The sequence below is a fragment of the Stegodyphus dumicola genome, chromosome 9, assembly GCF_044657685.1.
Source record: "Stegodyphus dumicola isolate Sdum_Otavi_A_Nest chromosome 9, ASM4465768v1".
Lineage (NCBI taxonomy): Eukaryota > Metazoa > Arthropoda > Arachnida > Araneae > Eresidae > Stegodyphus > Stegodyphus dumicola.
In genome coordinates this window covers 157,901,313-157,925,970 of record NC_140776.1, presented here as the reverse complement: position 1 = coordinate 157,925,970, position 24,658 = coordinate 157,901,313, and the positions used below count along the sequence as shown (strand labels likewise).

General features: G+C 32.5%; 1 protein-coding gene across 1 annotated transcript in view; it reads left to right on the top strand.

Moving 5' to 3' along the window:
• The window catches only part of Cht7 (chitinase 7), a 190,658-nt gene that overhangs the window by 150,558 nt on the left and 15,442 nt on the right, over positions 1-24,658 (top strand). The window contains exons 10-13 of the mRNA XM_035368167.2: positions 3,888-4,200; positions 8,691-8,814; positions 14,566-14,690; positions 17,893-18,016. Coding sequence (XP_035224058.1) covers positions 3,888-4,200; positions 8,691-8,814; positions 14,566-14,690; positions 17,893-18,016 — 686 coding nt within the window. The remainder of the gene's footprint in view (positions 1-3,887; positions 4,201-8,690; positions 8,815-14,565; positions 14,691-17,892; positions 18,017-24,658) is intronic.

Here is a 24,658-nt window from a genome sequence, read left to right as displayed (position 1 = left end):
GACAGACAAAAATTAAATGTACTTCAAAACAAAATCTTACGTAGCATTGTGAACGCACCCTGGCTCGTGCGAAATTCTCAAATTCACAAAGACCTGGATATCAACCCAATTCACGACCAAATCCTAATTTCTGCACACAACTTCTTTGAAGATATGAGAAATTCTCCTTATGAAGCTATTAAATCGTTTACAGACTATGACCCTACTATCGAGAACGTAGTGAAAAGACCTCGAACGCTCCACCACAATTCTAAGTGGTGGTAGTGTATATAATGTAAAAAAAAAAAAATTACTATTCCTTTGCAGTTACTATTCAAGAAAGATGAACTTCGCAAAATTAGGACTTTATTTTTCATCGATGAATTCTTCGTTTTACTACTTATTTAACCAAGATTTTTACTTTTACTTTTTATTTTTACTATTTCGTATCGTGTGTTTTAAAATCAAAGTTCGTGGTAACACCAAGTGCTTACTCTCACTCATTAGCCCTAGTGAGCTACATGACCTCATTTTCGCCTTTTACAGTTTCCTATTCATTTAATGATTATATCGCAAGTTTAGAAGATTTTCAAGTGTTTCAAAAGACACTTTAAACTCTTAAATTCACAACTAGATGCTGCTTTTACTATGTTCGAACTTTATTTTTTGCCAAAAACTACAAAAACTTCATTTTTCGAACTCTGACTCCTCGACGAATCTAAATGCCGGACGCTGATCACGTGTTTCTGCTCTTCTTGACTCACGCAGAAGCTTAGACTTTCATTTCGCTTCTCGCCACCATTTACGTATATAATCGCCCATGCTATGCCATGATATGCAATTTAGCAAAACTTATTTTATGAGTTCTCTCATTTATTGATCTCGCCTTCGGGCGCGGTGTATTTTTAAATACACCTCTTAAATTTTTAACTTTATGGCCTATGGTAAAATGATAATATACTGGTAAGAGCTCCTAGTAGCTAAAGCCAGCAGTAAAGATATGATCCAAGATCCAAGATTACTCTATAAATTTTCTCATGTACCTCAGTCTATGAAAATGCAGGAAAATTAGGTTTGGTTTTAGTCTTTCATCCAGTTTAACAATTTTGATCGCCAAATTATAAATCTTATACGCAACTAGAGGTTCATGTCACTGCTTGCACTAACCTAAAAGGTGAAAGTGTTTTCTTCTAAGAATGAACATTAATCGTTAGAAAATCATAAAATAGGAATTTGGAAAAAAATAAAGTAATGATGATTTTGGTACTTTTCCATTTCGCCGGCGCAAATCTCGCCAAGCAGACTTTATTGACGACAACATGCACTATACACATAAAAAATGTTAACAGCTGTTAGTTCTAAGAATTTTTATTTTGAAGACATAAACATTTTAATATCGTTTAAAATTTTGTAAAAAGCCAATAAATAAAGACAGTAAAATTGTAAAAAGATATTAATTTAAGAATTTACTATGCTTTCATAGTTCAACATCCTGATTCGCCGGTTCATATCACGTGACCCCAAGTGATCTCATCTCGCGTGAACTACGCTACAAAAATCTAATTCTCTCAGTAATTATCAACATTAATTTCAAGTTAAATCTTAATTTGTAATACAAGTTTAAATGCAAGAATTATTTCAATTCGTACGAATAGTTTACTCGGAAATTATGTAAAACCGCAGTGCTTTACTTCGCTAATGCATTCTCATTAGAATGGATGAATTTAACCCTGGACTTTGCCTTTTCTATATTTTCGCCTTCGAGTGAGTGGTGTGATTGCATCCCAATTACCGCGAGTGGCCTTAGGGCATAAAATTGAACTATCTGGGTAAAAATTCTATATAACTATATGCCAGGATTGAAAGAAACAATCAATCTGATAAGAAATGGTTGCGACTTGTTTTTGAAAATGAGGCGTAAAAGGTTACCGGCGAAGATATTCCGTTTGGTATCGGTTGTACCATTATTGGCGACTTTACCTCCTGCGCCGGCAAAATGGAAAAGTACCGTGATTTTTATTGAATGATTTGGTATTAATCATCAACCATTTGACTTTTGAAGAAAGACCTCAATAACTAAAACACGAAATTTAAAATTTTGTTCTAATTCCTAATTTTATATTTTTAAAATCAAAAATTAAGGAAAAAGTATTTAAAATTGTGCATAACTTGAATATACAGTGTCTCAAAAAAGTGATGGGACACTTGTGCTTTACAAAAGGAAACTGCAATAAAATAAATTTAAAAAACGTGTAAAATTTTTTGTGGGTGTGTTTCATACTTAAATTTAGTAACAATTATTACATAACATACATTTTCTCAAAATATTAAAATATTAATTTAATAAAAATACAATTGTTTAGAACGGAGCAGAAAATGGCTCACTTAAGTGATGGGACACTACGTACTATGCAACAAAAATCGTCTGAAGTAAGCAATAAAAATATCCTTTGGGGTATTTATTTTTACTCAAAAGCAATTGCCAATAATTTATAAAATCGTCTGCAGTCTTTCTCTCCAGTTTGTTTTGGAATTTTTGTGTTTTTTAGCTCTGTGCAGCCATGAATGCTAAACGAAAAGAAACTTTGCCTAGAATTCGAAAATTAGTTATTAATTTGCATATTGTACTTCTATTAGAGAAACTGCTGAAACAGTTAACCTGATTCATTCAACAGTTTTCAGTATCATTAAAGGATATAAAAAGAATCATATGATTCGGGATAAAAGAAGACCTGGCCGACCATCAAAGCTATCCAATGGAATAAAGCGAATTATCGTTCGAAATATTAAAAAAAATCCAAGAATGAGTGCTCCTAAAGTTGCTGCTGATTTACAAGCATTATATGGAGTAATTGTTAAACGTGAGAGGTGTGGAGAAAACCCAGGGAAGAATTTCGAAAACAGAACTTGGTGCCAACAGTAAAACATGGTGGAGGAGGAGTTATGGTATGGGGGTGTATGTCGTCCGCTGGAGTTGGTAATCTTGTTTTTATTGACAGTACAATGGATCAGTACAAGTATATTGACATTTTAAATCAAAATTTGAAATCTTCAGCACGAAAATTGAACCTTCATAACGATTTTAAATTCTACCAGGACAATGACCCCAAGCACAGTGCTTTGAACGTTAGGCTCTGGCTGCTGTATAACTGTCCTGAAATAATAAAAATACCCCCACAATCTTCACAATTAAATCCCATAGAGAATATTTGGCAAGAATTGGAATCAAAAATTCGCAAACACACCATTTCTTCATAACAACAATTAAAATCGGTGCTTCAAGAAGAATGGGGTAAAATCACTCCAGAAATCCCAAAAACATTAGTCGAATCCATCCCAAGAAGATTAAATCATGTTTTAAAAGTAAAAGGAAATCTAACAAAATATTAAAACCTTTTAAAAAGTAAAATTTTTGGATAAATATTTGATGGAAAAGTAAGTGTCCCATCACTTAAGTGAGCCATTTTCTGCTCCGTTCTAAACAATTGTATTTTTATTAAATTAATATTTTAATATTTTGAGAAAATGTATGTTATGTAATAATTGTTACTAAATTTAAGTATGAAACACACCCACAAAAAATTTTACATGTTTTTTAAATTTATTTTATTGCAGTTTCCTTTTATAAAGCACAAGTGTCCCATCACTTTTTTGAGACACTGTAATAAAAGCATTTTGAGGCTCCTTTAAAGTGGTTCCCGGGCAAATTCCGTTTGCCCTTCAGTCAGTTAAGTCCCTTAATAACATATAAATTCACAAATCCATACTTATATTAATAATCGAGCAATTTGACAGCAGAAAGTGGAACTACTCCAGTAATCATACGTAAATGTTTCCTTTTGCGGTTTTCTTTGTAATTTTCAAATTTAGTATTTCCGCAAATTACTCTGCAATTTCTAAATTTGCAGATGCCAGCAATGCTCGTATTGCCTGCTACTACACCAGCTGGTCTCTGAAGCGTCCTGGACAGGGTAAATTCCAACCGGAACATATAGATCCCTTCCTCTGCACGCATGTCATTTTTGCTTTTGCTACTATTAAAAATGACACTTTGGCTCCTATTGATGGCGCTGATACACCTTCCGGACCCACTAAGAAGTCGTTGTATGACAGGATACTCGGACTCAAGGAAAAGAACCCGGATCTCAGAGTGCTTTTATCCGTTGGAGGATGGATATCTGGAACAGCTCCGTTTAAACAAATTACAAAATCTGGTTACAGGTAAGGCAACTTTTAAATCTTTGGCATTGCATTATAAATTCAGGCCATCGAAATGGCTTCAAACATTAAGTTTATAAGAGTATCAATTGATTTATAAATATAGTAGTTGGTCTTTTTTTATTAACTACTATATTTCTCGCATTTTAAAAGAGACATTCGAAAAATGTTCGTAATTAAACTTCAACAAATTACTTTTTTTCTCAAGTTTGTTTTAAAGTGTGCTTATTTGCTTTTGAAATATCTCATTGCTTCTGACCTACAGAGAATAAATTTTTAATTTATTAGCTGAAAACGTTTTAATTAATTTATTAACTAAATAAATAAAACCAGCTTAAAAAATTCAACAACCTATAATATCATCCGTTATTAATCAAGAAACTTATTATCTCGTTTTAGTCCCAGAATTATTTTTATTTCTTGCTATTTTTTCACTTCCTATATCATTATCTTTTACTATTCTTTCTAATTCTGTGTCATTATCTCTTACTATTCATAGAATTTTCTTGTTGTTTTTCACCGTCTTATGTTATTATGGCGTACTGTTTATGGAATTCCTGACTGTGTTGTTATTTTTTCACCGTCTTTTATTATTATCTCTTACTGTCTACCGAATTCCTTATCCTACTGTTATTTTTCATCATTCTGTGTTATTATCTCTTATTGTTCAAGGAATTAATTATTTTACTGTTATTTTGTATCGTATTTTATCCTACTCTTTACCAAATACCTTATGCTACTGTTATAGTTTCATAGTCCTATATTATTATCTCTTACTGTTCACGGAATTCCTTTTCTTACTCTTATTTTTCACTGCCGTATGTTGTTATCACGTAATTTCGTACGCTGCTCTTTGTTTTCTCAAGTTCTATAAAGCTATGCCTTCCTGTCCTTTTATTTCTTTTTCTTCAGGATGCATAACATAATCTCTTATTATTGTCAAAATTTCTCATCTTTGACAATTCAACATTATCAGTAACATTTCTGATAATATAAACCAGTTCAAAAACGCATTCAGATTACTTTAGTCGTTTTTATTTAGAAAATCATATTAATCTTCTTTTCATAAGAAAAATGTTTTTACCGTCGCTCGTTTCCTCCAGGGCCATATTCTTATTACATGCTAATTAGAATGCTAGAATATTCAATTAATTTCTGTTCTTTTTCTTATACTGGATAAAGTTTCTTCATAAAGTAGTTTAGGACAATAACTATTTAATTTAAGACAAATTTGTCCTGGATACAAGCTTATTCATGTTTCAGTAATTTGGTAATATCAGCTGGTCTAAATGCCTTGACACATTCCAAAATAATAATAATAATAGTAATAATTGCAATGAAACTGCAGTCAGTCAAAAGGAATATAAAATTTTAAAGTGTTATAAAAATAGTAAAAACAACTTTTTTTAACTATATCATCATCAAATTTCAGTAAAAAACCTTTTATTGTTTGATAAATATATAACTGATAGTCACTTTCAATCCAAGTTCACATCAAATGAATTTTTCTGAATTGCCCAAATTATTTGCACTCTGATTTTTGCGCGTTTCACACATCTGCGAAGCTGCACTTTATAAACACCTATAAAGATGGATTATACGAAGAGTAGTTTCACAAACTTTCAAAGATGGGTTCTGGAAAATGCGGCAAGGCCACAAAATTTAAAAAACCATCTCTTGGAAAATTAGTTGTTCGGGTTCTATCTTTGTTTCTGCTGAATTATGCTATTTGGATGCAAACAAGAGTTTCCAGGAAGGGGAAAATGTCTTATTAGACTCAAAAAACATTTTATGTGTAAAGAAAGAAAAAATATTCCTCGTACGTCTCTTAAACAAAAATAATAAAAAAAATCTGATGTGTACACCACATGACTTCTTTGTACGGAATATTAAATTATACGAATTTTTTTTCCATTTCATCTAAACTTATTGGATTAAATTAAATCCACTTCGCCGATAATGCATAAACCACAATATAATAAATGCACTCTTTTAAATTCACTATATTTGTTTACCATAGCGACACTCTGGCGCTAGGTTCACTTAACAGAGTTATATTTCGTTCATATTATAACTCAGAATGCACAAAATTTATATAATTTGAAGAATTATCTAATCGTTGCCACATGTATTATTCAAATACTATAATAAATCTAGAACGATGTATAAAAGAAATTAAGAAAACAAACAAAAAAGAAACAGTTTTTCACAGACGAATGAGTATTTCTCATTCAATTAATTCAGTTCTCACTTCGCGACAAAGCAAAAATACATAAAAACTCAAAATATCTATATTAAAAATTACGAAGTAAATCTTAAGCACTTATTTCCTCGAATAAATTCCAGAATGAATTAATCATGATTTAATTCGCAATGATAAGTCGTTATCTTTGCGAAGCTTAGTTTCTCTAATTGGCAACAAATCTGCTATTCTGCTGAGTTTCAAATGTAAACAAACATGGCCGCCATGGCAAAAATTATTAGGCTTAGCCGCACTTTAAAAACTTTTAAATTATTGATAACTTTAAAAATATTGCATGCAGATTTACTAAAGGCATAAAACCCTTAACCGAAAGACAAGAAAAACATAATTCAGTCATTTTTAAAGCAAAAAATGTACAATTTACAAACATAGTATAAGAGTAAAGAAACTGAGATCACTGAGGCGGGTAACAGAGTGGATACATATATAAATATATTTATATACGTTTGGTGCGGCCTATTGCAACCAAAATACGAGGTGCACATCTACATGTTATGGCAGTCCTATATACAAAATTTCAATGTTCTGATGCTACTCGTTTTTGAGTTATGCGAGATACGTACTTACGTACGTACATACGTTCGTACAGACGCCACGAAAAATTCTCTTCAGAATTCATTTTAAAGCAGTTTTATAATTTTTTGGGAGGAAAATACTCTTTTATTCTGTCCTTACGTACAGATATCACGCAAAAATATCGTTAAATTGCATTCGATAGCTGTCAAAATGGATATTTTCGTCAAAATGGATATTTCGATATATGCTACCTGAAACTTTTCGCGATTACAATACTTCCTTTTTACTTCGTACAAGGAAGTAACAAGTCTTATGTACCGTAGAAATCTCTGAAATTTCTAATTCCTATGTTTATATTTTTATATCTTTCAAAGCGGAAGCACCTAAACCGCATGTATACAGGTACATCGGACAGTTAGCTGCCCGACAGGCTAGACTCGATACTTCCTCCGCCCATCTCTTTAATACTGAGCTCACTACTTTTTAGGACTTGTTAAATGTGTCATAAATTCATCTTTTATCATAGTTTGTATATTTGTATTACCTAAATGGACTTGTCCCTATCTTTGGTTTAGTTCTTCCGTCTTTACAGCTGCTAGCAACCAGTGCTGCAGTTCGTTTAAAGGTGAAACTGAAAAATAGTAATACATAATGAAGAACACAGCGGAAACTTCAGTTAAATAGGCAGTTGCTAACTTTATGATAGCTTAAGTGAGAGGAATTTCGTTCGAAAAGGAATTCATAAACAAGAGCTTTCAGGAGTTTAGGAAGAATAGATTTTGAGGTCGGTCGACCAGAAAGAAATAATATATGTTTAAACATTTACGTTTTATTTTTTATTAGGCCAAAGGAACGTTAGCCCAGAAAGCCTGTTATTCTGAAAACGGGATTTGCGTTGAATCACTATAAAAGTCTGTATCATTTTTCAAATTGTTGCCAGCAAATATTATCCCTCTGTATAATATTTAAAATATAATAAGGAATTTGCGTGAATGTGTGCATGTTTCTCGCATCGTAAAAAATCAGCCGTACTTAGAGCCATTCAATTTTGAATAACATAGCCCTCCACCCGAATATGGACACTTGGAAGTCCGAATTTTAAATTTCGGATTTGTTTTATTGTGTACTTCATACTTTGTAAACTTTAATGAATTTCTGATTAACAAACTCGATGATTTTATATCAAGCAGTGGCAACATTGCATGGGAAAAACCATTTTTATCTACAGCGCGCGAGACTGTCTATCGAAAATTCTAAAGATATGCTGTTTTTAAATATTATATACTTCAAATTGTATAGATTTTTAACGGATGTTTGGTTAACAAACTCAACGATTTCAAAGAGAGCAATGGCAACACTGTACGGAAAAAAAAAAAAAAAAAATTATCTCTAGCGCACGAGACTGTCTATCGGAAATTCTAAAGAAAGGCTGCTTTCAAATATTTTTAGTTGTAACATTAGTAACATTAACCCAAATGCTCTCAAAAACGTGTATGTGTATGTAAATGTAAAAAAAACGCCCCTTTTGGTGTAATACAAAATTTGAAAGCTTTGGTATTTTTTTAATATATCAAGAACATTTTGACCCTGCTGCACAATGAATAAAAAAGTTCATAATAGCAAACAGCATTCAGAAACTCAGCATTTTTCTGCTATATGTTAAGTTACTCAATCCCGTTTTTCTTTAATTATATATATATATATATATTTACAGGCAATCTCTCTTCGTGTTTAATGCCATCGAATACTTGCGACAGAGAAAATTTGACGGTTTGGATATAGCATGGGAATTTCCAAGAGGAGCTGAGGATAAGGAAAAATTCACAAACCTCGTAAAGGTAAGCATTTTCCTTAAATTTTACAAAACTCATTACATTAATAGGCATTTCTTTAACTTAAATATTCGTTATTTTCTATTGAAAACTAATTTGAAAATATCAATATTTTATGAGCATTGTGAAATATATTTTTATGCGATATTATCTTAGTAGAAAACGCTACTTTTTAGGATAGAGACTGGTAAACGGTTTCCCTTACGTAGGAAATATTTGCGAATGTCCTTTTTTTTCTTATTCTCCTTTTAATGGCATTCACGAACTACCAAGGAAAGATATTTCACAAGTAAATGTACAAAATTCGAAAATATTACTTGTATATGCTTTATTCTTTTTAGAGAAATTTATAATGTTGCTACTTCATTACTATACATGAACTCAGCGTAAAATTTTACATTAACATGTTTACGAAAAATATGAAAATAAAAATGTCAGAACTCATCTCTAGTTATCTTTGAAGCGTATATTTTACGTTATTTAATTTTCCTATCCACATACAAATTCGTATTTTAGTTATTTCTTATGCAGTTTACATATTTCATTTGCTTAATACTTTTTTTTTTTTTTTTTTTGGAATAGCGGGCACTGGTTTTTTTTTTTTTTTTTTTTTTTTTTTTTTTTTTTTTTAGTCCAAAGGGATTTGAATCCCGAAGGACTATTAGTTTCGTTTTGGCATTTTGCGTCGGACTCATAAATGTCCGTTCACTTTTCAAACTGCTGCCATAAAATGTTAGAGTCCTGCATTATATTTGAAGAAATTAAATAATGAAAATCTGCGTAAATGTATGTATATTTCTCACATTGTCATAAAATAACGGTACATAGAGTCATCGAATTTTGAATAACGTAATCCTCCAACGAATATGAGCATGTGGAAGACCAAATTTGAAATTTGAAATTTGTTTTATGATCGATTTCCTATTTTTTAAAACTTTGACGAATTTTTGATTAACAAACTCAAGGATTTCAAAGCGAGCAATGGCAACGTTGTGCAGAAAAAACATTTTTATCTCCAGCGCGTGAGTCTCTGTATCGGAAATTCTAAAGATATGCTCGTTTTAAAACTATTTTGCGATATTGCTGTTGCACTGGATCTTATGGTTTAAGTGCGAGGAACATGATATTTAATAAAGAAAGGTAACACACAAAATGTTAAAAAACGCCCCTTTGGACGTAATTTAAAATCTGAAACATTTCAGTTTTTTTTTTTCCCCCGACATTGGCCACTCCTAGGGTCGGAAGTGGTGGCCATTTCATTAGGCAGGCGCCTAAAAGGCGGCCACCTTTGCCTCCTATGAAGGGACGGACAGTTACGCCAAAATTTCTCCGGGATTCGAACACGGGCCATTCGGTAAAATAGTCGGCTCTCTTAACCACTATACCATCTGGGCGGCCCATTTGCTTAACATGTAAATTATGCATATTCTTGCATGTAAGAAAGGCAATAATTAGACGGAGTTCATAAGAACTTATATATATGTACTATCTTCATATGTAGATAGATATATATACAGGGTGATCAGCGAATAAGCCCTGATTTCAAAATTAAATATCTCTACAACAAGGATCGATAGAATTATGCGGTAAATTGTATGTTTATTAGAAAAACTGAAAAAATAGTGTACATAAGTTTATAAAATTTAGTTATGAAAATCGTTAATAGATGGCGCTCTAATCGCAATGACCTATCAATAGCCTTTAAAATGTGCTTCGAAGTCGAAAGTGATCAGTACTACTGTTGGCTAGTGAAAAGAGGCTAGCGTAGAAAGTGAAATAATGTATTCCATTCAACAACGTGTATTTTGGTTCTGGAATTTCGCAGATTAGAACACAGTCCTACGGCAACACGTCGCAGTTTTCAAAACCGATTCAATGTTCCAGTTGGACCCGATGCGAAAACCATTCGCATGCTCTTCGCGAAATTCGAACGGACTGGCAGCGTGGCTGATGATCGAAAGGGAAATGTTGGGCCTAAGCAAACTCCTGAAAACTAGTCAACTAGTCACTCCTGAAAATTCAGCCAAAGTTTCTGGAATTGTTCAGCAAAATCCTAGGAAAAGCATCCGACGGATGTCATCAGAGACAGGTTTGAAGTACACGAGCAAGCAAAAAATATTAAAAAATAGCCTACAGCTGTTTCCATACAAAATCCAATGTCATCAGGCCATACCCATGAAAGCTGTGCAACAAAGGGTTGGCTTTGCGAATCAGATTCTAACAATGATCGACAACGACAGATTTGATGTGAGCTGCATCTGGTTCACAGATGAGGCACCTTTTCATTTGAAGGGAATCGTTAATAAACAAAACTGGAGATTTTCGGGTACCGAAAATTCTCATTTGTGTCAAAAAAAAGCACTGCATTCGCCTAAAATTATGGTATGGGCTGCGGAATGCTCCAGAGGCATTATCGGACCTTTTTTCGTACGAGAAACGATAACTACTGAACGTTACGTTACAATTTTGAAAAAATTTGTAAGCATTCAACTAGCGTTGGAGGATCGACTGGTTCCTGCAAGATGGGGGCTCGACCACATTGAACAAATAAAGTTATAAAGTTTTTCACCTTCTTCATGAATACTTTGGGAATAGAGTAATTGCGTTAGATTATCCTCCATTTTACTGACACAGGAATAGCTTGGCCTCCATATTCTCCCGATCTGAGTCCTTGTGACTTCTTTCTGTGCGGCGCATTGAAAGACACTGTCTATCGAAACAATCCGGCTACTCTAGATGAGCTTGAATCGTTTATGGTGTTGCATGTGATTCCATTTCCGTCAAGACATTGCAAAACGTCAAATTTCATTATTTACGCCACCTCATTGTTCCGAACGGTGAACATTTTGAAAAAATTGTATTTTGATTGCGAAGGCTGCTTCACTTTATCTTTTTAATTAATTTTTTGACTCCTTTCAGAGAAAGGGTTTTCAGCGCAGAGCGCCATCTGCTAACGATTTTCGTAACTAAATTTTCTAAACTTTTGTACACCATTTTTACAGTTTTGCTAATAACTGTACAGTTTACCGCATAATTCTATCGATTTTTGTTGTAGAGATATTTAATTTTGAAATCAGGGCTTATTCGCTAATCACCCTGTAGATATATAACTAATCACCTCAATATATAAAGTCCTAGCGACATATCCGCTCAACCAATCAAACGAAGTTTCAGTTCTTATTATCTGAAGACATGTGCTGGATATTCTGATGATTTAAAATAACAGAATCTCAAGGTTACGGTTACAGTGAAAACATTTCGAAATTTTCGAATGGCAACAACCAAATTTTCCTGAGCAAATTGATCGGTGCACTGAAAAACTATAAATGACGTTAGAACGAGACACGGATGACGAAAACTACCGGCGTAAAGCATTTGCAAAGAAGAGTATTGTAAAGGACCAGTGCCTAATATAAGAGAAGAGGGTAAAAGACTTATATTGAAATTACAAGTCTTCAACGTGTATAAAATTGAGACAGAGTCATCTTACGTAAATTTGTAGTTTCCTGCTCATCGTAATCCTCCAACGTTACTCCAAAGGATTTCTGGCTCTGAAGTTATCTGAAATGTAATATGTGCGCATCAAATTAACAAGATCTGTCGTATTTGAAAGATTCCATAAAACGTGAAGTTATACAGATTCCTCTTACGATGTTACGTTCGTCATTGTTGTCAACAATTTCTCGCGGATAATCAATTTAATAATACTGTAGCACAATACCAAATGACTTCCATTGCCAATGAAATGCATATAGAATTAGGGACACTTTAGTATTTTAAAGGCATTTTTTTAGTTTATTTTTGAAATTATTTAAGTAAATGCAAAATTTTTAATAATTAATAAGTGTAAGTTTTCTTATTATCATAAGTTCTACTGTTTTAGAAATGAATATTGTAATTTTTCTCTATGATGGATATAGCCCATAAAAGTCAAATTTCACTTGTTATTCCGTGATCATTCATTTATCTTCCCTTTGACTCAAAGCCTTAAATATACCGAAGTTATTGAAAAGTGAAAATATTTTTATTTATCTATATTATTAGTCCAAAAGGGCTTTGTCTCTGAAGGAGTATTGTTTTCGTTTTGCGATTTTGCGTTGAATCATTATAAATGTCCGTTTCACTTTTTAGACTGTTGCCACCCAATGTTAGAGTCCTGCATTATATTTGAAGAAATTAAATAATGAAAAATCTGCATAAATATATGTATATTTCTCGCACTGCTGTAAAACAACGGTACATAGAGACATCGAATTTTGAATGACGTAATCCTCCTACGAATATGGGCATGTGGAAGACCAAATTTTAAATGTGGAATTTGTTTTATTATCGATTTCATGTTTTGTAAACTTTTAACGAATTTTTGATTAACAAACTCAAGGATTTCAAAGCGAGTTATGGCAACGTTGTACAGAAAAAACATTTTTATCTCCAGCGCGCGAGCCTCTGTATCGGAAATTCTAAAGGATATGCTCATTTTAAAACTATTTCGCGATATTGCTATTGAACTGAATTTTATGGTTTGCGTACGAAGAACCTGATATTTAATAAATAAGTGTAACACACAAAATGTTAAAAAAACGCCCCTTTGGACGTAATTTAAAATCTGAAACCTTTAACATTTTTTTTATTAGTCCAAAGGGATTTGAATCCCGAAGGACTATGAGTTTCGTTTTGGCATTTTGCGTCGGACTCATAAATGTCGGTTCACTTTTCAAACTGTTGCCACAAAATGTTAGAGTCCTGCATTATATTTGAAGAAATTAAATAATGAAAAATCTGCATAAATGTATGTATATTTCTCGTATTGTGATAAAACAACGGTACATAGATTCATCGAATTTTGAATAACGTAATCCTCCAACGAATATGAGCATGTGGAAGACCAAATTTGAAATTTGAAATTTGTTTTATGATCGATTTCCTATTTTTTAAAACTTTGACGAATTTTTGATTAACAAACTCAAGGATTTCAAAGCGAGCAATGGCAACGTTGTGCATAAAAAACATTTTTATCTCCAGCGCGTGAGTCTCTGTATCGGAAATTCTAAAGATATGCTCGTTTTAAAACTATTTTGCGATATTGCTGTTGCACTGGATCTTATGGTTTAAGTGCGAGGAACATGATATTTAATAAAGAAAGGTAACACACAAAATGTTAAAAAAACGCCCCTTTGGACGTAATTTAAAATCTGATACATTTCAGATTTTTTTTTTTTTAATTTTTTGTTTCATTTAATTAATTTTATGTCTCTAGGTTTCTTTAATACGTATGATATAAAAATTGAAATAAGCATTCCTTTTGTTTATGTAACATATCTGCGTTATCATTTATTATTATTATTACAAACCAAAATTTACTCTAGTGGTCCTTAAACATTTTAGAACTTTAAACAGGTTATGTAATAAGAAAAGTTTTAGAAAACACTTATCTAGTATAATCATAAGTTTTAATGCGCTAGGAAAAGTCAAAATTAAATCTTCGTGTTACTGTAACTCGTTTTATTGCTGAATTCCTTTTTTTTGCCTGCATTGAAATGAATGATTCGGTATCTTAAGGTATACTTTAATAATTTAAGTTTGTTCATGGTTAGCCAATTCAAACGTAGAAAATTCTTCGAACTTTCTGCGTAAAGAACCGTACCATGAAGCTTTAATCATCGCTCTTTCTTGCAGCATATGTAAGGGCTTTCGCCATCCTATTTTTGTTTCAACCTGGTAATTTTTAACTTACTATTTTTATTTTATTTGCTAAAGGATCTGCATGAAGCATTTGTGGGCGAAGCTAAGGCCTCGGAAAAACCTAGGTTGCTGTTGACAGCTGCTGTTCCTGCTAGTTTTGAAGCCGTCGCTGCTGGATATGACGTCAAAGAAATCAACAAGTAAGATGGGCGTTAAATTTATTCGTTGATTCACAACCAACAATAAGAAAATGAGTATTACTAGAAAGGAATGCCTTTTCTTTCAGATAATGTGTTTAAATTTAGTCATTTGGTATATTTCTGCTGTCATGCTACTTGATATATCGCTGTTTCAGATATTACATGAGTATTGCTTTAAATAAGTAAATCATGTGGTCCTGGAATAATAATATCCCAATAATAAAGCTATAATTTTTCAAGCACTAAGCTATCTCCTCCTGAATAAGTTTATTGTATTAAAAATCATGCTATTATTGCCAAATGTATCCTCTGAATTTTTAACGCACGGTAGTGTGCTTTACAAAGAATAGTATGGGATAGCTAACCCCCTATATATATACAGGGTAATTTTAAATTGCTTTTACTAATTTAGAGGGATCATAGTACCCATCCAGACGAGCAATAATTACTATAGAACATAGGGTTGCATTCCACACTGAGAGGCAGAAAAGAGAAATATTAGAATTCCAACTTATAACCGTGTTGGGAAAGCGAATGAACGAGACCAAAAGTTGCGCAATCAGATTTATTGTTTAGTGAAAAATTCACAGAAAGTGCTCAAAATGCCGACCACCCGTGTTATTGCACAGTTGACATCGGAAGGGACGATTGGCGCACCCTCCCGAAGATTCCTAGCGTTGTGTTAATTTTTTCCGCGGCAACAACGATTCTCGCCATGAGATTTTCAGACGTGTCGTACAGTAAAGATTTCATCTACCCCCAGAAGAAAAGTTTAGTGGGTTGAGGTCCGGTGAGCTAAGAGGCCAAGCCACAGGTCCGCCACGCCCGTATCATCGTGCGGAATATGTGGCATTCAAAAGATTACGGACCGTGACGGAAAAATGTTCTGGGGCTCTCGTGCATGAACCACATGTCTCTTTACACTGGATAAAAGCCCATGTTGGCTTTGTTGGAAATGAAAGGGCCGACGTGCTGGCTAAAGAGGCGACCACTAATGATGATTGTGAATATAAATAGAAATTTCTGGTTCGAGAAGTTATGTAATTAGAAACATGAAAAATTTTATAATGATATTTGGAATACTAGATGGAATGAATCAGAGAGGCGCGTGGATCTTTTGAAGTCTATTAAAATTCAAAATGGTATGCGACCAATTAGTAATATTGATTTAAACCAATTTTTAACTGGGCATGGAAGATTTCCCGCGTACCTCTCGAGATTTAATTTACAAAATTCAGACTTGTGTGGTCATTGCCATCAAGTTGGTAACGCAGATCACTTCTTGAATCATTGTTCCTTATTGGAAAATTTGAGAAAGAAATGTTTGGGAGATAAGCCATAGAACTTGGAAATCTTAAAAACATATTCTAAATGTGCAATGGATTTGATTAATTCTAATAGAGTTGAATTTGGAATATTTGTTTAGTATTGTGTATATTTATCTTTTGATTATATGTATTATATTCTCAGTTATGAGTATTTATAGGTTTACTACGAAAATTTTGAAATTTTTCTGTGTAATGTTTTATTTAATGAATAGTAGAAGTTATACAATATTTCGAGGAGATGCAGTTGATTGTTACATGGATATGGCCTTGCAAATGTTGAGAATCCTGATGGATTACCAGATTTAAATTATCGAAATTAATGGTGGTTTTGAGTTTTAGGATTTTGATTTTTAAAATTTTAAATTTTATGGAATTTTTATATTTTTTCTTAAATTTTTAATTGTATTTTTGATTTTAAAATGTTCTGAAATTTTAAAGTTTTAAAACTTTTCTTATATTCTGTTCTTAATGGAGTAATTACTAAAGTTTTAATATGATACATGGCAATCTTAAATTTTTCCAGTTTTGGTTATTGGCAGTCTGGAGCTTCTTTTCTATGATTATTAAAGATAATTAATACATTTGAATTCAGATAGTGGTAGGACTATTAAAGTAAATTTTTAAAATAAATTAATAGTTTAAATAGAATAATGATTATACAAATAATATGCTATCAAAGTAATACTGTAGGGAATTCGGTTTGACCTTCTGCAGGTTATTTAAATTGGGAATTCCTCGATGGCTTTGGACCGCCTGTGCCTGTTCCGAAAATTCATGTGAATGAATGTTTCTTGAGAGTTTCCGCCACTCTGTTTGCCCGTGGGGTTTTTAATTGTTTTTGGATTTTGAATGTTTGGTGTTGTGCTTCGTTGTTTGTATGTCTCTTCTTTATTTTTAGTTCGTTAATTAGCCTCCAATTATTTTTAGTTAATTAGCTTCTTTTCCTCTCTTCTTTCCTTTTGTGGTCTTGAGGGGGTCGACCCTTTATAATCATATGGTCCAGTGGGAATAGGAGGATTGGGTCTTCCCTGAATTATGGCCACATGTCTCTCCGAATGGGGAGAGGAACAGCCTGCAATAAAGTGGGAAGTACTTTTCGAAGAAGATACGGTATGTTGCGCCGGTCAAACCGTCTGGCATGATTGTAAGGGCTTGCCAGATTGATCACCTAGGATACCTGCCCTGATACTTGAAGCGATGATATGGCTTTTCAAGGACACCGTCTGCTCTGATTGGGTTTCTCCAGTACCAATTAAGAGCAAATTGCTTCTTCTCAATGCATATTTGCATACTGTTAATTCTTGATAGTATTAGGAGATAAATAGTCTCCTTGTCCTTCCTCGATGCTTCTTTTCTGCCTCTCAGAGTGGAATGCGACCCTATGTTCTATGGTAATTATTGCTAGTCTGGATGGGTACTATCACTCCTCTTGATTTGTAAAAGCAATTTAGAATCATCTTATATATATATATTGTTTGAATTTTTTAATCGTACCTAATAATGATGCTGGCTGACTGAGTAATATATAGTGTGGTAAACGCTGAACTGAGCATTTTAATTTCTATATGTATTTAAGGTATGAATTATATCAATATACCCCTTTGAAAATCAGTTTTTACTATAAGTGACTTCCCTTATAAATGAAATACTTTGATCCCCCAAAGTCAAATTTCATATTGCTTATTTTCAAGATGCTACGGTTTAAAAAACCACTTCTGCAGTCTTATTGAAATAAATATGCTTTGAAACATCTTCCTAATTAATGGGAAATTATCATACTGAGAATAAAACTTCAAAACAAAAGCAATTTGTCTCTTGAAATATCCATTTTGTCAGAGATATTCTTCTTCTTATGACATATTTAATCTTCGCAGGTACTTGGATATGCTGAACGTCATGACTTACGATTTCCACGGAAACTGGGAAAGACAAGTTGGACATAACAGTCCTTTGTACGCTCTTTTCAGCGCAACGAATTATCAAAAGAAATTAACAGTGGTAAGTTGTAAAAACTTTAATTACAGCCAAACTTTGTTAAAAAAAAAAAAAAAAAACACTCAAGCGAAAGAAATAAGAGTGTCGAAAACTCGAGCTAACGATAGTTTAGGAAAATTATGTCTGAAATACAGCAAAGTTTAGAAAAATTATGTTTCAATAATATGTACATATGCATATAAATATGTATAACAAAGCTAGAAAAGTAACTCCACACACCATTGATGGAAACTGCTTACATGCACAAGAAATGATAAAATAAATTTAATATAAAGTGTTTTGTTAACTTTTTTTACATAAATATTAATAAAGTGATAGTGATATGCTATCTTATTGTTTGCCGATATATAATGACATAAAATTTATTACTAAAGTTGATGAAACTATTTCCTTTTTTTTTTTTTTTTTTTTTTTTTTTTTCCGAAGCAGGAATAGCAGAAATAGTGAAGACGTTAATACGAGTAGCGCAACTCAATAAAGACGTTGTTTTTGTTGTTTCAAATGTCCGTATATTAGCAGTTTAACACATTTGTCTGGATGGTTAATATCCGTTGATCATTAAGCCTTCTCATTACCGACAGCGTTGCCTCAGAGGCGACCTATTTTACACCCGCGACGGGGATGTTCTGTCTCAGTTGTAATGGAGAACATTCCACGGGACGGAATGGAGGGTCGATCCATTCCTCTTGCCCTACCACCAGGGCCTCTTGAGAGGATTTGGGTTCGTCACTATTTTAAGTGTGCCCTCATTTCCCATAGACACTCACTTATAAACATCTAAAACATCTTAGTTGCTCGAACGCTGGCCTAAAGATACGGCAGCCCCTATAGAGATCAGGGCAGCTACTTTAAAGCCCTTAATATTTTGATTTATTGAAGAGGTTACATAAATTTTTTCAAAGTGTGAATAAAATGATAAAACTTTATTTGTATTATTCAGTACCTTTATTTTGCTTCAAGATAGAAATATGAACTGCGTTTCCTAAGCAAACTACAAATTTTCTTACATTTTCAAATACTTTCGACAATTTGCAAAGATGTCAAAAACTTGAAGATAAATTTTCTACAGGCTTTTTAGAGCTCGTTAGTATATGCTTTCTAAGAATGCTAGATTCTTTAAATTTGAGTAATAATTCCCCAATTACTGTTATGAACGATTTTGCTTGCAAATAAAATATTCGTTTATTTCATATTAACAAAGTAACAAAATGGAAGAACTTCTTTCTTCCAAAGTATTATACCCAGTTCTTTACTTTTTTTTTTTTTTTTTTTTTTTTTACTTATTACGTGTTCCGCCCATAGGAACTACACGGAGAGGGAGGGATGCCCATGGAGCTCTTTTTAAGGGAAACTGGCTCATAGGGAAAACCACGAAAACCCCCATGCAGCCAGCCCGTTCATCGGAATTCGATCCCTAGACCGAACTACCAGTGTTCAGCGGCTTTTACCGCTCGGCCGCTGGTGGGCCCAGTTCTTTACTTTGAGCAGCAAAGGTATGGATGTTTGTAGATGTAGAGTGTCCGTGTGGCATGGGGGCATTCTAAATATGCGGCGAGCCGAAAGTTCTCTCAAGAGGTTGGTGGTAGGGAAAGAGGAGTGGGAGACCCTCGAACCCGTTCTCCCCCGGGGTACTCTCCATCAAAACTGGGGGCGGAACTGCTCCTTAACACAAGGGATTTCTTGGGCTTGGGCTGACTATAGGTCAGACAAGTGAACAACAACAACAATAATTCATTTGCGGTTTTGCAGCTGAGGATGGTGGTTCGGTAAAACCATCGAAACTAGTCCTGTGAAAAATTTTGTAACTATAACGCTGATTTTTGTTGTTTGACTTCTGAAACAATAATTCCTTTAAAGTAAAACTTAGATTTGTCGAAAACGAGTAAATATAATGTTTTAATTATTGCTAAATAAACTTAATCAAACGAAAGTTATGCAATATTTTATGAATAAATCAGCTTATATATCAACTGTACAGAATTTTATTCTTGGGCCTTCAGCCCATTATTATAAAAAATTAAAACAACCAAAGTAAAATTATATATTTAAAGGCGAAACAAATTGACTACATTTTCCAAAAATGTGCTTGGAAAATATTTGTAACAAAAGAACGTTTTGTGAATATCAAATAAACAAAATGCTAACTAGAACAAATCAAGCAGTGAGATATACTACTTAATCTTGTTTCGTCAAACTGCGCAATACTGATGGTAAAACAAGATCAGATCTGGTAGCGCTACTTAATTTGTATTCAAGTAAGAGAAATAAATACCTTTTTAACCTTGGTGGGGATTTAATAGATATTACCAGCTCAATAAATCAGTCAAAGTTTCCCAATCTTAACGACTCATTTTATCCTAACCTTGTTTAAATTTTTTCCAAAGCACTGATCCTTTTTAGTGTAACAGAAAAAGAAGCGTCATCTTTGTATGCTTTTCAGCACAAACATCTACGTGCCATTGTCAAGCTTAGACAAATATAAAATACCTTCACGTTGTCAAAAAAAGTGTAAACAAATATAACTAGAATAAATATTTTCTCTTGACAGCTCGGCTGATAAATGTAGGTCATGCAGCATAACGTTACTAAGGGAACTTTTAGGTTGGACTACTCTTTAACCCTTGTCCATACGTTCGTTGAAAAACGTTAATACACCAGAAAGGAGAACATGTTCCAAGCTAATGCCGTAAATTTTGCCCCTTAATTTGGTTAAAAAAGAAGGAAAAATGTTTTTAAATATTATAAGAATTTATTTTAGTATTTATATTTAAAATAACAAGTAATTGTCTATGAATTAGTACATTTGTATCAATTTTAATGAAATTTACTTTTTTTTCTGTTATTTTTTTCCTTTAATTCCTTCTGAATATTTCAGAATTACGTATATGAGATTAAATACTTATTAGCCCAAAGTGCTTTAGCCCAGAAGGATTATTAATTTCGTTTTGGCATTTTGCGTTGATTCACTATAAATGTCGGTTTACTTTGCAAATTGTTGCCACCAAATATTGGAACCCTACGTTATATTTAAAGAAATTAAATAATGAAGAATATGCATAAATGTATGTATGTGTCTCGTATTGTGATAAAACAACGGTACCTAGAGCCATCAAAGTTTGAATATCGTTCGTTTCCACCCGAATATTGGCATCTGGAAGACTAAATTTGGAATTTGTTTTATTATTTATTTTATATTTTCCAAATTTTTAACGAATTTTTGATTAACAAACTCAACAGTTTCAAATGCAATGGCAAAATTGTACAAAAAGGAAAAAAAAAGGGGGGGAAAGAAAGAAAGAAAAAAAGGAAAAAAAAGAAAAGGAAAAAAAAAAAGAAAACTAATAATAAAATCTGAAAGGTTTTCAGATTTTAAATTACATCTAAAGGGGCGTTTTTTAACATTTTGTGTATTACCTTTATTTATTAAATATCATGTTCTTTGCACTTAAACCATAAAATTCAGTTCAACAGCTATGTCCAAAATAACTTTAAAATGATCCGCGCCCTGGAGATAAGAAGGTTTTTTTTTTTTTTTTTTTCTCCTCATAGAGTGTTGCCATTGTTCGTCTTTAAATCGTTGAGTTTGTTAATCAAAAATATGAAATCGATATTCCCATATTCGCAGATGCCCATATTTACAGTAGTATTACGTCATTCAAAATTGGTAAGTCAAATTGATGGGTCTAGGTATCGTTGTTTTATCACAATGCGAGAAACATACATACCTTTATGCAGATTCTTCATTATTTAATTTCTTCAAATATAATACAGGGCGATAGTATTTGCTGGCAACGATTTTAAAAGTGATACGCCGTTTATAGGGTACCGATGCAAAATCGCAAAACGAAAACAATACTTCTTCAGGGACAAAGCCCTTTTGGACTACAAAAAAAAAACATTTTTATCCCCAGCGCGCGAGACTCTGTATCGGAAATTCTTAAGATATGCTCATTTTAAAATTATTTTGCAATACTGCTGTTAAATTGAATTTTATGGTTTTCAAGTGCGAAGAGTATGATATTTAATAAGTAAAGATAACATACAAAACGATAAAAAAAAAACGCCCCTTTGGGCGTAATATAAAATCTGAAAGCTTAATTTTTTTTTTTTTCCATAGCTTTGCTTATAAATCCAAAATGCCAAAGTGTAATACAATGTAGTTAAAATAAAGAGCTATTTTTCATGCAACAACATTATCGCTTTATTGTTTAACTAAAAAATCAGTTGCTTAGCAACGGTCGCAGATTTATTGATGTATTAGAGTGTTAAATGTAATACGATGGTAAATCAAAACATCCAGAGTTACAGTCTTTATCAGAATGTTATACAGCTTAGTGCATGCGATTTTATTTCCTTCTGTAATTGCATGGACACTTTAAAAATTTTATGGTGATCAGGCTTACTATGTTTTATAGTGAAAGATAAAGTAAAATGTTCTAACGCTAATATATCTTTCTCGTGAAAGGCAAATAAGAAAGTTGTTTTGAAATGCCTTCCTTTTCCACCGCCTAATAAATGACTAAAAAATGTTCTTATAGTTAGAAGCACTGCGCAAAGTTTCCACTTCGTTATACAAAACTCTTTCCGGCTGTTAACATTTATTCCAACGCGAGAGAAGTCGAATCCAAAAATCTAGCTTTGATGGCATGAATGACGTCATCCGGCCGGATGGTAAGTCATTGGGTCTACTTCTCTCTTCGTTGGCTTTCCTTTCATGTTAAAATTCTTTGCATGACGTTTGATTTTTAGCATGTAAAAAAGCCAATAAAAGTATTTGATAATGTTTCCTTAATCAGTTGCATGTGTCTTCAAAATGAAGTACTTGGAATTTTGAAATACTTCGATTCGACCCCTTTCTGTCCTTTGAAATGATAATGATAGCTAAATGAGAATTCCGTTTGCCATTTTCATTATCATTATCATTCACATCAGTAGATCACATTTCGAAATCTACTGATGTGTTTTATAAGAATGTACATGAAGTGAATTTCTCAGTGAATTCATATTTCACATCTACAAATATGAACATGCAAATTTGAAAAAGAAATTTGCTTCTTGACAATTTTATCAAGGATGTTTTCTGTTTCATCTTCAATTTTAAAATAAAATTTAAGAACATATGAATTTTCTTGATTCTAATAAGAGAATGCAAATATGCTGACTTTCACACAAGTATTTTAAAAAATTTATTATATCTTCAGAAACGTCAAAACACCCCCCCCCCTTCGACAAGATTTAAGCCTATATTTCGAACGCTTTTATAATGATGATTTTAAAATTATAAATTGTTAGTGGTGGTTTAAAAGAGCTTAATATTATAGACTTCAAGAAAATTTATTTCATTTTACGTAAAAGATTTTTGGATTTGTTATCACCTCTCAGTTTGAAAGAATGCTTAATAAACCAATAATAATGATCTACATAGGATTTATATATTTCTCCTTACCTGACGTATATTTCGTATTATTTAATCCAAAATTTTAACGCTTTCTTGATTTTACCAGTGTCTGTTAAATTACATTCAGAGAAAATATTATAAATGCTCCATTAAATAATCTGAAATAAGATCTTTAAGGATTAAAATCTTAACATTATTCATTCGAAAGAAATATTCCGCAAGAAAGACCACGAGTAAATTCCAAACAGTTTCGCAATTAATAGAAAGAAAAAGATTAATACTTTTAATGGCAGAATGAATTTTATAAATGGTAAGAAGAAACTGCTTTGAAATTTTATCAATAACTGGAAAAGATAAACTTTTCTCGATAACATCGTCTTTCAAACAATTTAATTCTAAAACAAAAGAAGGTTATGAAGAGTAAATATTATGTGCATTAAAAACGTAAAAAGATTTAGCGGACGTGGGCAGCTGAACAGTAAACGCTTTAAAGATAAAACAAAAACTGAAATTAAAATCTTTGCGTATCAAAGAAGTAAATGGACGGTCAACGGGGGTTTTTCAAATAGCAGTGTATCTCTCTTACGCATTGTAATAAAAATAGATGTGTTAATATATATTTTTTTCCAAGGAATATTAAATGTTTTTCAAGAAATATTAGAAACATTTTCTCAGAAATTACATTTTCATAAGCACTTTGAATACGAAGTTGACTAATTGAAATCAATCCATCTATTGTTCGCCCACCAGCGGCCGCGCGGTAATGTCGCTGAACTCTGGTAGTTCGACCTGCGTTCGATTCGATAGGAACTGCATGGATGTTTTCTTGTTTTTTCCCATGTGTAACGTATATACGAGTCAGTTTTCCTTAGAGAGTTCTCCACGAAGGCATCCCTTAGGCAGATAGCCTTAGAGTGTCTTTTTAAATTCAAATAAACCAGATATTTTATTTTTCATGCCTTAGATAATATAAAAAAAGACCAAAAATTATCTTTAATAAAATTTTGACTACATTTCCTAACAACACTCGTAATTAATAATGCTACATATACATAATTATACTTTTTTCTATAGGGAAGAATAACTCTAAAGCTGACGACGGTTCAAATATATGATATTGAAATGGTGTTTCCATATAGCTTCAATGAATCTTATTTAAATAGGTATTTAAATTAAAATTATTAAACCTTATATATTAATTATGTATACATAAATATTCACGTAACAAAAGTCGATATTTTGAACAA